Below are 14559 nucleotides of genomic sequence, written 5' to 3' on the forward strand. Positions count from 1 at the left end.
TGACTCTCCCTTCCACTGACCCTTTCCCCTTCAGTTTCTTCAACTGTAAAAGAAATGAGTTGGAACAGATGAACTTTCTAAAGGCTCTTTGTAGTTCTATCATTCTGTGAGTTTGTGCATTAACAATGATAGCGGTGATTGCAAAGTAGGGAATAGAACTTGATTTCATAATTATAATTATATTCCCTTAGTACTTCCTTTCAAAGGAAATCTAATTCAAATCCAGGAAAAATGACTCACAACTTCATTTTGAGGGAGACGTTAGGAAATTTTCTATAAGAATTCCTACAAATCCCTTCAACTGATAAGAAATATAATTCACATTTCATACTCAAACTGACATCTCATTACTTTATTCATCCACTTTCCTGCTTGGTACAAAAATTATTTAGTGGGTTAGAAAAGAATTCACAAAGAGTGCCAGCTATTACAGATTTTTTCCCTAGTCTAAACAGTACAATATGTGCCAGAGAATTAAATTCATTAGTATGTTTAGGTACAAGCCATGGACTTCACTTTTACCCTTACTATTCAACCGATCATGTGTCAAAATTGAAAGAAAAAAGATAGAAGTGACTTAATGAATTTTTAAAATTAAGCTTGCTCAAGGGATAGAGAGCCAGGCCCAGAGAAAGAAGGTCCTGGGTTCAAATCTAGCCTTAGACACTTCCTAGTTGTGTGAAGCTAGACATGTCATTTAACCCCAATTGCCTAGCCCTTTCTGTTCTTCTGCCTTGGAACTGATACACTTAATGTTGATTCTAAGATAGTAGGTAATAAGAGCTTTAAGAAAACAACTTTCATAGTTGGTCACTCCCCCTTCAAGAGATAGGGAGCTAGTTGTTTTAACATGGTTTTAACAAGTAATTTAAATTGCTTCTCCTACTGTGAAATTAGTCAATCTGTTATTATTCAGCTTAAGTATCTTCAGATAATTCAAGATTATCAACTTTTTCATCATGGAAACCATGGTTGACAGAGACCTCTCAGAATAACCTTCTCTAAGCAGAAATCCCCAAAAAATGATTGGGAGCCTCGATTTGAAGAGAAGTGGTGGTACAATGCATTGAGAAAAGCACTGGACTTGTTTAGATTTGATTGCCACTTCTATTATTGTCCTTGTGACCTTGTGCAAGTTCCTGGATCTTAGTTTCCTCTTCTGTGTAATGAGAGGTTTGTCCTAAATTATCTCCAAATCCGCCTTCTTATGATCCTATGACCTTCTATGATGAGGAGATGACTACTGCAGATAGCCCATTTTTTTACTTGTACATAGCCTTAATGAGGATTTTTTTTTTCATGTATCAAGCAAAAAACTGCCCTCCGTGTTCATTATTTCAATTTTTTTCTCTTGAGCCAGTGTATCAGCCAAGAAGCATTTATTAAGCCCTTACTATACAAAGAAGGCACTTCAGTCCCTGCTCTCTCAGTGAGCTCACATCCTAGGAGGAGAGATACGTACAATGTCTATACAGAATAGATGGAAGGTAATCACAGCTGGGAAGGCACTAGCAGCTGGTGGTATAGGCTTGCATAAGGAGGGATTTGAACTGGGACCTGAAGAAAGCCAAGGAAACCAAGAGGCAGACGTGAGACACCCACATATTCCAAAGCAAGGGGATAGTCAGTCCAAAGGCATAGAAGATAGAGAAACAAATCAAGAAGCCAGTGTAGCTTGATCCCATAGTTCATGGAAGGATGTGAAGTATAAAAAGATTGGAATCAAACAAGCCTATTACTTCTATTCCCAGGATCCCTTCAAATATATGAAAGTAGATATTACATTCTCTCTCCTCCCAGAAAAATCTTTTATTGCTCCAATTTTCCTAGGACACTTTATCTGCTTTCACGTTTCCTCAATCATTCTTTGCCTTGTATTATACTTTGCTAGGGACGTGGTGCCTTTCACCTTAATGGAGGGAGTATATAATTTTAAGTCTATTTTTGTGTCTCCAGTGCCTGGCATGTGACTTTATGCATAATAAACCTTGAAAAATAGTTAATCAATTTATTCAAATAAAAATTCCCATTTACTTTAACTCATGTTCAAAGAGCATTTGCCAACGTTTACCCCTACCTTCGATGTTCCCTGCCTCATGTAATAATTAACCTTTGTACATCCTGTATCCCCTTCCCTGTCTCATTCATTGACACTAGAATATCATCTCCTTGAGGGGGGAGAGACTATTTTGTTTTTGTCTTTGTGTTCCTGGTGCCTCCTGCCTAGAAGCCCTCCTCTAGTGGCCCATTGTGATAGAGAGATAGCTTTGGATTCTATTCTCAGAAACTGTGCCCAAAGAGAAAAGCTCGACCACATCTTACCAGTCTTGAAAGACTTGGGGTAAGATACAGTGATGGCCTTCTCATCTGTCATCTGAGGACAATCTCAGCCAAAGGAGGCTTATAATTATTATTATTAAAATTTCTTTTACCTTCTGTCTTAGAATTAATTACTAAGTATCAGTCCCAAAGCAGAACAATAAGGGTTAGGCAGTGAGGGTTAAGTGACTTACCCAGGGTCACACAACTAGGAAGGAGTCTGAGGCCAAATTTGAAACCAGGACCTGAGTCTCTAGGCCTGGCACTCTATCAATTGTGGCACATAGCTACCCCATAAGGAGTTTTTTTGTTGTTACAAGATGGCCACAAGAGGATGGAGTTCTTAGTGACAGCAACTTTTTTTTTAACCCTTACTTTCTATCCCAGTAACAACTCTTAAGAAAGAATGGCAAGGAGTAGGCAAGCAAGCTTATATGACTTTCCCAAGATCACATAGGTAGGAAATTTCTGAGGCTAGATCTGAACCCAGGTTCACCCTACCCTAGACCTGATACTCTTTCCACTGTGTTGTCCCAGTCATCGCAGCTCTTGAGGACCATCTCCTAAATTGTAGATGGGTTACAGTTTTTGTCAGTGGGAAGAAGATCCAAGCTAATGAAATGGCAACTTGTTGAGGTACTGAAGTAACTTACCCTTGTTCATCTGGGTCATGTTCTTCCACACACCTTATTCCCTATTACAAAGAAAATATTGGCAGACTGAAGTCACTGCCTGGCCCTTGCAGGGGACCAAAAGTCCTCAAGATCCAAACCTGTAATTTCTCAAGGAAAGGAACTCTAAACATGGTCAACTATCTATCTCCCTTTATAATGACAAAGAATTATTGAAAAAAGAGATTTTAGAAAGTTTAGATTCTAATTAACTTTACCAGTGAGGTCATCCTCCATGGTCATGCTTAAATGAGGGTCTGTTGAGGGTTGGGGAATTAAAGATGACCAAAGCTGGCTCTGGAAGAAAAGCAGGTGCTTGCATAAGTAGACTCTTTCAGGGTAAAATTATCAGGGGAAAGAAGAGAAGAGATTTTATTAATAAAAGTACATATTTGTAAGTACTTGAGATAAAGTTGAGGCATTAACTACAAAACTAAAAAGATACCCTTTATAAGTCTCAAAATGATACTGAAGAAATTAGACTTTATTCAAGTTAACTATTATGATGGTGAGGGTTTCAGGCATGAAGATACTATATATTCACGTTCAAATACTGGTTGTGATACTAGCCATATTAACCATTTAACCATTCTTAATCCTCAATTTCCTCATCTGTGAAATAGGGTTACTACTTGTTCTGCCTATTTTACAAGTTTGCTGTGAACGAAGCACTAAATTCTAAGGCATTATGAAAATAGGAGCTACTATTTCATTAGATTTCACCGAGTATATCAGAACGAATATTTAATTGGAGTCAGGCCCCGTTGGTTGCGATATTAGTTCTGATACTAGTTATGTGATCTGACCTCAATTTTTCTATCTCTGAAACAGATTTAATAGTTCTACTACCCTACCTCATAGAGTTGTTGGAAAGTACTTTGTAAGCCTTAAAGCATTGTATAAAAACATAATATTATTAATTTATGTACTTTTCTATGTTCTGGGATAAAAAGATGAAAAATTATGCAGTTGATACTCTCAGGGTGATTACAGCCTAATAGAGGAGATACAGCACGTATAAGCACTAAGTATGAAACAAAATGGAATGCCATGAGGGCAAAAGATAAATCCTAGACCATGTGACTTGGGGAGAAAGAAAGAATTTTCTAAAAAGCTTCCTAAAGGATATGACCCCCACAGCTGGCTGAGTCTTAAAAGAAGATAAGATTATTTAACAGTTAGAATGTTAGCTCTGGGAGACAGACAGCCTGTGGGGATTTGCAAGAGCCAAGCACTTAGCTGGAGTTTGGGAAACTGCTCGTGGTTCAGCTAGACTGGAGCATGGAGCCTTTGAAAGAGAAAAATAAAGGAAGGCTAGAAGGGCAGGTAGGAGCTAGGCTGTGAAAGACCTGAAATAAGGACTTCCCTGTTTTATCTTGGAAGGAGCTAATGAATATTTTTGAGCAGAAAAATGATGTGGTTAAACACAGGCTCAAGGGAAGCGTCTTTTTGACTGGATCCAAGAGTGTCCTTTGGAGAGGGAGAGGCTAGCAACAAGAATGCCAGTTTTGTAGGCTGTGAGAACCAAACAGACCTGAGCTAGGATGGTAAGGTTGGGGAATAGGGGATAGACATCAGGCTTCATCAATGTGAGTAGCACTCACTGCTAGTCCTGTCCTAAGAGACACTGAATCTTTCAGAGGAATTCTTCATGTCAAACAGCCCTAAATAGTCCTAGGTATCCAATGCTATAAGTAATGTTTAAACCCTAGATTGGAATTGGAAAAGCCAATTCCACCACTGACATCACTTAAAGCCTACCTGCAACTTTTTGTGGTTCTGTTTTCAAATACAGAATTAGATTTGGTGGTCTCTAAGATCCCTTTTAGTACTATTTAAATTTAATTAGTGATTGGAAGCATGTTAGGGGGGAAATTGAGTTTACTAGACTTAACCCTTGGCCCTGGATAATTTGTCTTTTCACCCCAGGAGGAAAGAGTTTGACTGGAACATACAGGTTTCATAGGGGCAAATCTCAGTTTCAATGCTAACTCTCCTACTATTAGGTATATGATTAAGATGGGTTACCTTATGTCTCTGAACCTCAGTTTTCCCCTCCATAAAATCTGCGATCTTTATATTAATTCATAGCATCATTGTAAACCTTCAAGTGCTATCTAAATGGAAACTGTCACTCATTCTTATCTGTCAGAGAGGGGGTTGGACTAAATGACCTCCAAAGCCCCCTCTAGCTCTAAATCTCTGATCCTATTAGGAAATGCCTATGAGAGAGCCAGCTTTGCTGATTCAGTGGATTCCTGAATTAAGAATCAAATCAAGCAGCTTCATAAAACCTAAAATCTCTAAGCCTTAAACTCACTCTGTTGCTGAAAAATGAAACAAGAGCTGGAAGGGAATGGAATGTGACTATTGTGGTCCTGCTTTCACAGCAGATTATTCTAAATTTGATTCTGAAATTAGGTACCAAAATTAGCAAAATTAAATTTGGTTTGTGGAAGAACAAAGAGCATATAGGGGAGGAATTTGTTACTAAGAAATAGCTTCCTTTATGAACTCATACTTACATTGAAAAATATCTTCCCTCCTTTGTCAATAGGGCATCCAGAAATTGGCTAGTCAGTACCTGAAGAAAGATTGGCCTGGAATAAAAGCCGATGAGCGGAATGATTACAGGTAATTCAGCAGTGGGTCTTGATATTTTTTTTAAATGGCAACTTTTTTTGTTTTCCATTTCACAACCTGACATTTTAGATCCCAGAGGAAAAATAGAACCTTTACTGAATGACGTTAAAATTATATAGCTTTTGAAAAATCTTTGTAGCTAAAACCAATCACTGGAGGTGTACTGAAATTGGGTAGATTCTTCCACAACATGAAATAGGGTCTGGGAAAGAAAGGTCAAGTCATCCAGGAGCACCCAAAGATTTAGTAATCTCATCACTTTATATGTTCTCCCTTAGTTGTATCATTCACTCCTAGAACTTCAATGATTCCACTCTGTGGCATTTCAGAATCTCCCAGGTTCAAACCCTTGGTGTTTTACTTATCCTTTACCCCATATATTTCAATCAGTTGCTTTTATCTTTTCATTATTACTTCTAGGATATATATGAAACTTGACCCCTTCCCTCTCCTCACAGAGCCACCACATTAACTCAGGCTTTCATCTCCTCTTATCTGGATTATTGCATTGGACTCTTGCTTTCAGCTTCTCCCACCTCCTGTTTATCCCAGATACACCTGCCAGTGATTTTCCTCAAGTATGGGTCTGACTAGTCAGTCACTTATCAATAAACTCCCTACTGCCTTTAGGATCTAAAACAAACTCTTCTATTTAGTATTTAAAGCCCTTCACAACCTGGTTCCCAAATTATTTTTCCAGCATTATTCCACACTTTTAATCCAGCCAAAATGGCCTTCTTCCTGTTTCTCAGAAATAGCCCAAGTTCACACAGTGACAAGATGTCAGAGGCTAGATTTGGACTCAGGCCTAAGTAGGGCAGTGGATAGAGTGATAGGCCAGGAGTCAAGAAAATTTAAGTTAATATCTAGTTCAGATCATCCCCACCTCTCTCCTGAATTGTTGTAATGAAGTCTTAAGTTATCTCCCTGCTTCAAATCTCTGCTCTTTCCCATCCACACAGATGTCAAAGTAATTTTCCTAAAGTGTAAGTTTGACTGCGTTAATCCCATATTTAGTAGATGCCAGTGGTTCCCTTTTATCTCTAAGATCAAATGTTATTTCATCTCTATCTCATCTTTTTTGTCTACTTTTATGGGGATTTTATAATATATAGAATTATTATTACTATAGTACTTGTATGTAAATTATGAATAAGTGAATATATACGTATTTAAGATACATGCCCAAAATTCAATTTTTACTGCTGACGAGTATCTAAAACATTTGGAGACCATCTATTCTGTAGTATAAAAAATTGCCTAGCCTGGAACTCAGAGCCCTTTAGAATTTGCTCCAGCCTACTTTTCTAGCCCTATTTTCTTCTGTGGTCCTTTGTGTACTATGTTCATACTTTAGTTCATTTGCACTGCATATATTTGAGCCTTCACTCTACACATTCACACAGGCCTTCCTCCTATGCCTGGAATATAAGGATCTCTATCTCTTACCCTAAAGCTATTTATATCTTATCTCCATCAACTAAAATTAACTCCCTTTAAGGCCCAGCTCAGGTGCTTTCTCTTTCATAGAGTCTTCCCTGATTTCTCCAAGGCTGAAAATTATCTCTCCTGGAAATTTCTTATTTCACTTTTTCTACTATGGAATGCTTACCACAGTGCTGATGCAGAGTAAACAGTTAACAGATGCTTGTTGACTGACTGCTCCTTGTTCTTGTTGAGTCCTTTGTTTGATCATAGTTATTTATGTCCATGTCCTAGTCCCTCTGTAACTCTTTTAAGCTGTGTACTTTTCATTCCAACTCTTGCTGACTGAGTCCCTAGCTGTACCTCCCTCTCTGGGTTCTAGAGAGATTGGGATGATTCTTCTCTGTTGCTATTAAAGTCACATTCTAGTGTGTTCTTTCAAACCGCACCATCAGGTTATTGATGCTCTTTTATGAAGGAATATTAACTGTGAAGATTTAGTAAGAACAGACACACAGACATCTCCTGATATCTGGGACATACTATTCTCTAAATTCTGTCAGTCTAGTGGGAAAGAGGGTTCAAACTTAAAGCAGCTTCGATGTAGCATTTGCTTGTACCAAAATTGACTCCTGAATACAATCTCGCTGATGGTAGAATTGCTGTAGCTCCCTTTTAGCTGCCTTTAATCTCTGCTAGGTCAGATCGGTCTCTCAGGGCTTCACACATCAGCTGTCTGGCATCCCTCAAATCCTGGCATGGTCCCCATTTTCCAGACATAGACTGTTCACTATCCCAGCTTTTTGAAGTTTCAAAGCTTATAACCATCTCCAAAACTCCTTTATCTTCGTAGAGGCAGCAAAGTGACACAGTGGATAGAGCCCCATTCTTGGAGTCAGGAAGATGAGTTCAAATCCAGCTACCTCTGTGACCCTGGGCAAGTCCCTTATCCTGTTTGCCTCAGTTTCTTCATCCGTAACATGGAGATAATGATAGCACCTACTTGGAAGACTTGTTGTAAAGATCAAATCAGATAATAATTGTAAAGCATTTGGCATTGTGCCTGGCACATAGTAAAGTGCTACATAAATGTTAGTTATTAATTAATATAAGTAGGAAAGAAAAAATACACAGAACAGGGGCCTGTTTTCATGGGATGCACGTGGACTCTGGCTTGAGTAGTGGGGGAGCCCAAGGTCTCTCCTTATCCAGAGGTTTACAGCATATCTCTCTCATTTGAATACAGCTGGACAAGGAAGAGGAGATGCCCGGGCCACTTAGTACTTTTTGGAAACATTTTCAGCTCTGGCTCAGATGCCAAAGGGAAAGTTCTTCGTCCCATGGTAAGGGGACTAGAAACAGTCAGAATGCCCACCCATGAACTGGATTGGAGAGGAGGGCCTTTCAGTTTCATCTCATCACACTTTTCCAGAAACTCATACCCTGGCCTCTTTCACAGCCCTAGGCAAAGTATTGCATATGCCCTGAGAATCTATTGGTCAGACCCCCATTATGCCTCACTGCCTTCTAACTCCGTGGAAGTAGAGACCAATTGGTTTTTATCTTTTTATATCTACTATGTTGATTCCAAGCTTTAACAACTGCCACTATACAAAGGTATGAAATAATTACCTGATAAGTCAGTTTCTAAATCTAAATGACTTAAATATAGGAATGAAAGGCTGTTGTCCAGGGAGGGAGTATACCTAGGAAGATCCAGTAAGAATGGCTTTGCTTAGAATCTTGCCAAGCTAAATCCAAAGGATTTTAACACAGAAAGGAAAACTGAGGGAGAAATTTGCCTAGACCCATCCAACACATCAGAATCCCAAAAAAGTAGCCTACGTTGTTGGAAGAATAGTGGTAGAGGCCCCTAGAAATTCACAAGAAACAAAACTCCTGGCCTCAGATATCTGTGCAAATACACAAAGTGGGGCTGTAACAAGCAAGGCAAACTAGAGATGATAACACGAAGGAGCAAATTTAACCAATTAGGTATCACTGAAACTTGGTAGAATGGGTCCAGATGCTGGGATATAGCTCTGAAAGAGAATACCTTATTAAAAAACAACAGGATAGGGAAAGGGGAAAGAGGGAGATAGGCAGAAGAGCAATATATATTATGAAGATCTACTCTTGTGAGTAGAGATGGTGTAGAAGAAGTCAAGCATGGTGGAAGTCTTTGAAATTTACTATGAACTAAATGAATGGGAAAAATGAAATAGGTGAAAGATTTAGGAAACAGATTTACAGTCTTGGCACAAAGACTTGATAAAGTAGTGATAGGGGAATTTCAATTATCTGATCATTTATTGGAATATTCCTTTTGCCAAAAACAGAGTGGCTCATAATTTCTGGTCTTAATGCTAATTTCATCCTCAGTCATTTCAAAAGTTGATGGAACCAAAGAGAGGAGCCTCTGCTCTGGATTTCATTCTCCTCATTAAGGAGTTGCTTAGTTCCTAGGATGGAAATTATAGGAATCTTGATGAGGAGTGGGATTATCAGGAAGTAGAGAATGACTACTCTGTCTTAGAATTAGATAAAGTGCACAGTTTGACATTTACCATAAATTTGAGGAAAGTAGTTTTGGAAGATTTTTTGGAAGAAGATACATAGAATCCCATTGATTAACATTTTCTTGGTGATCCCATAGGAAAAATGTTATATCAGGAAGACAAAAGTTTAGATTTAACTGATACTAGTTAAAAAAATTAAGAACAAAAAGGAATCTTTTTTTCCTTTAAATAATGTTGAAGGAAAAAAATAGGATCAAAAAGGGGTTAAGACCACTGCTTTGTGTGAATGGCATTATTATAGCAGAAAAGGAAGATTACTTAATTCTTTTCTTTTGCTTCTATTTTTGCTTTTTAATATCTCATTTTAATGCCATAGTTGTGTTGGTGCTGCTTGATGATAATGAGACACAGAATACAAATTTCTAAAGGAATTAAAAACTAGAATTACATAGAGGGCAATGGAGAAACACATATATTTTTGCAGATTACAAATATAACCAGTGAAGAGGTTGGATAAAGGACAGAAGTAAAATATGTCATCAAAAAATGATAGGAAGATGATATGAATTAGTCATTTGACAGGGGTAGAGGAATAAATAGTCATAGTGCACCCTCACAATGTAAGTGGAAAATGAAGAAGGCGTTCAGCGCATTGAGTGAATACCTGGAATGAAGGTATGGAAAGATATAATCAAGAGTCTCATTTGAAAAGGATATTGCAATCTGAATTGTTTGAGAGAATATCTAAATTATGAGGATCACAGATACAATTTGAGTATCTGATTTTTATTCCAAGTAGAATGATATTATTCAATATGATATAGAATAAAAATAAATAATAGGGAATTGACAACCAAGAAAATTTTGTTGTCATTTTTGAGTCATTTGGTCATGTTTGACTCTTCATGAACCCTTTGGAGTTTTCTAGGCAATGTTACTCACTGGAGCAGTTTGCCATTTCCTTTTCCAGTTCATTTTACAAATAATAATGACTGGCATTTGCAAAGTGCTTGAAAGTTTCTGTAACATGTTTTAGTGATGATTTGATCCTAAAGAGAACACTGTGGGGTAGGTTGTAGGTATTGTCCTCACTTTACAGTTGAAGCTCAGAGAGCTTAAGTCACCAACAGATGGTCACACAGTGTCAGAAGTGAACTTTGAATGACTATCCACCATACCACACTACCTTTTAATAGGTAAAATAAAATAGATAATCATAAAGCATATATTTACCTTGATTAATTAGTTATTCAGCAAGTGTTTATTAACTGCCTACTGTTTACCAGTGTTAAGATTAAAATTTAGTTTCTAGTAATAAAAGTATTATATTTTTATGAGGTTTATTAAAGATTAAAAAATAAAGAAAATACAAAATAAGAAAGCACATGCCTAGGAGGGCCAAAAGGCCCATTCAATTTCATTTACACTACATCTTGAGAGACACATGTCTTTGGAAGCAGAAGCAGGAAGAGAGAACTCAGTAGGGTTTACAGCCAGTTTAAATAGAAATTTTGCTCTCACCCAGGTGGGAATCTCAGTGAGATTAGAGGGCATCTTGGGAACTAGAACAAGGTCTTCTGGAGATTGAAGTCTGGGGTTCAGATCTCCATTTTTACACGAGACATTGTGCCAGACATTAGGCAGATGAATGCAGAGGATGAAATAATCCCTAAAAGTCACCAGGTCCAGATAAACTACATCTAAGTACTGAAATAAACAGACAGAAGTGATTGCTACGGCATGATTGGTAAACATAGAAAGATTGTAGAGTTCCTCATTCAAAAAAACTTAAAATAATCTTAGAGTCAATCTATTAAGGCCCACTGAAGACATATAAATTACTGCAGTTACAAAATGCTTATTTAAAAATAAATAATAGAGGGATATTCATTCTTCATAGTTGCATTCAACATAATAAAAATGAAGATACTACCTTATGTCAATCAGTATACTAAAAGAATACTTTATAGAGCTAGATAAATAAGAAAATTCATGTAGAGAGGCAAAGGATCAAGTATCTTAAACAAAATAAAGTATCAATGAAGTGGGAATAGCACATTCACTTTTCAAATCATTTTATATAACAGCAATCATCAAAGCTATTTGATACGTCTGTTCCAAGGCAGAAGAAAAGTAATTTCTTTGGGATTAAATGACTTACCCAAAGTCACACACCCAGGAAGTGTCTGAGGCCAGATTTAAAAGCAGGACCTCTACAGGCCTAATTCTCTATCCACTGAGCCACTGCAGCTATTTGATACTTTTTTTTTTTAAGTATAAGGTAAATAAATGGAACAGACTAGAAAAGCAAGAATCTAAAACAACAGTATTCAGCAACCCAATATTCAATAAGTGAGAACATAAATTACCCCAGAGAACTCCCTATTTAAAAAAATCTACTTGGGAAGGGGCATTTAGGAAATATGTTTGACAAAAATTAGGTTTAGGCCAGTCTCACATCATATGTTGCAATCAGTTTACCATAAATTTACAGCCTGAATAGTGAAGGTGAATATTCAGTGATGCCTAAGTGTGGAAGATTGAGAAGAGGAGTCGTTTTTAACCAAACAATAAATAGAGACAATGAAGTTAGATAAAGAACTTTCTGAAACTCAAAAGCTTTTGCACAAACAAAATCAAAACAAATTAATTATCAAATTAACTATCAAACAATTAGGGTAAGAAAGGAAAGGGTTGATTGGAAAGAGTATTTGTATCAAAATATTTTTGGCAGGGATCTAATAAGTAAGATCTATGGAGATCACAAATATATAATGACAATATCCATTGAGAGGGGTAAGTAGCCAAATGATCAAATTGTTTTCCAAAGAATAATTGCAAAATATCAAAAAAACATATGAATAGTTATTATTCCAAATCACTCATAATAAATGAAATATAGTTCCAAACAACTCTAGTTTAACTTCCTACCCAGCAAATTGGCAATTTTTAAGAATTGTCAAAAGATGGAAAGAGCCATTGTTGGAGGGGTTTCAGGAAAATAGGTATGTTGATTGTCTATTGACTATAAGTAAACTAATTTAGTTCATCCATTCTGGCAAATATTTGGAATTATACATGTAAAATGTTACCAAAATGTCTATACTCTTTCATATGAAGATTTCACCACTAAGCAGAGATTCCAAGGTTAGTCAGAAAGATCTCAAATACCCCCAAAATATTTAGAAGCAGCACTTTCCATAGTAACAAAGAACTAGAAACAGTACAGATGTCCATCATTTGAGAACAATTCAACAATAAACATGTGTTGTTGAATATTACTGTTATCTAAGAAACAATGAGAATGAAGACTATAGGAACACATAAAGGTAAATGTGAATCAATAAGAGTTCATTACACCGAATCAGGTGGAATATAGTGTATGCAATGACTATAAGATAAATAAAAAGAAAAAAATCTGAAACTGAAAATTGCATAATTATAAACACCAAACTTGGGTATGAAAGAGATGAGAAAATATATATTCTCACTCTTCTTGCAGAGATATGGGGCTATAGATGTGGAACATTCCATGTACTTTTAGAGTTGATAAATATGTTGTTTTGCTAAATGTCATTTTTCCCTCCTCCCCTTTATTCTTTGTTATAATGATGGATGTCTGGGCAGAAGAGAAAGAGATAAATTCAGAAATGAAGATGGTGTTAAAGCAAAAGATATTAATGGTGAAAACATTTGAATGAAAGATTGTATAGAATGGTTAAGGTACTCCAGAGTTTCAAAAGAGTAAAATTTTCAAAAAAGGGAAGGGGGGGAACAAGTCTACAAACCATTGACCATTGAGTCAATTCCTAGCAAAATTATCCAATGTGTTGTTAGAGGAATATCACTGATGACCATTTGGAAAAGGAAGTGGTGATGATAGAGGGCTAGCATTGTTTCCTCCAGAACAGATTGTACCACATCAGTCCCATTTCCTTTCTGCTAGACTCACTAGATTGGTAGGTCAGGAAATTTATGCTTGAGATACTGAGACAGTCTTCATAGAATTACATATTCAGAGCTCTAATACATCTTGGATGTGATAAAGACCAAGCCTTTCATTTTATGTTTTTTCTTTTTTTTTTTTAATTTAGAATATTTTCCATAGTTACATGATTCATGATTCCCCCTGCTTCTCCCCCCCTCCCAAAGCTGACAAACAGTCCCATTGAGTTATACATGTATCATTGTTCAAAACCTATTTCCATGTTATTCATGTTTGTAATATAGCGACCCTTTAACATCAAAACCCCAAACATATCCCCATCACATTACTTGATCAATCATATATTTTTCAAATGTATTTCTGTTCCCACAGTTCTTTCTCTGGATATGGATAACTTTCTTTCTCCTAAGTTCCACTGGATTTTCCTGGATCATTTCTTTGCTGCTAGTAGAGAAATCCATTACATTCAATTGTGCCACGTGTATCAGTCTCTGATACACTGTTCTCCGGGTTCTGCTCCTTCCACTCTGCATCACTTCCTGGAGTTCACATGGAATTCGTCCAGTTTATTATTCCTTTCAGCACAATAGTATTTCATCACCAACAGATACCACAATTTGTTCACCCCCCATTTTCCAATTTTTTGCTACCACAAAGAGCGTGGCTATGAATATTTTTGTACAAGTATTTTTCCTTATAATCTCTTTGGGTTAAGCCTTTCATTTTATAGGAGAGGAAACAGAGGCTCAGAGGGGTTCAATGGCTTGTCCATGATCACATAGCTAGGAAGTGTCACAGCCAGCATTTGAACTTTCTCCACTTATATTCTGTTGCCTCTTATAACTAACATTTATTTGATATTTTAGTATTCACAAAGCACTTTTTATATATTATCTCATTCATTTCTCACAGTTTCACTCTGATGTAGGTGCTATTATTGTTCCTACTTAAAAAATGAGGAATTTGGGGCAGTTAGGTGGATTAGTGGTTTGAGAGCCCGGCCCTAGAGACTGGAAGTCCTAGGTCCAAATTTGAT

The 14559-nt window shown here is 36.9% G+C and overlaps 1 protein-coding gene across 3 annotated transcripts in view; it reads left to right on the forward strand.

Moving 5' to 3' along the window:
- Positions 1–14559, forward strand: part of FCHSD2 (FCH and double SH3 domains 2) — a 347367-nt gene that overhangs the window by 139587 nt on the left and 193221 nt on the right. For 2 of the 3 annotated variants that reach the window (XM_056795012.1, XM_056795014.1), the window contains exon 4: positions 5548–5624. The exons of the other annotated variant lie outside the window; for it this stretch is intronic. In XM_056795012.1, coding sequence (XP_056650990.1) covers positions 5548–5624 — 77 coding nt within the window. The remainder of the gene's footprint in view (positions 1–5547; positions 5625–14559) is intronic. 3 annotated transcript variants of the gene reach the window in all.

This window comes from Monodelphis domestica, chromosome 4 (genome assembly GCF_027887165.1).
Source record: "Monodelphis domestica isolate mMonDom1 chromosome 4, mMonDom1.pri, whole genome shotgun sequence".
In the NCBI taxonomy this organism is placed as follows: domain Eukaryota; kingdom Metazoa; phylum Chordata; class Mammalia; order Didelphimorphia; family Didelphidae; genus Monodelphis; species Monodelphis domestica.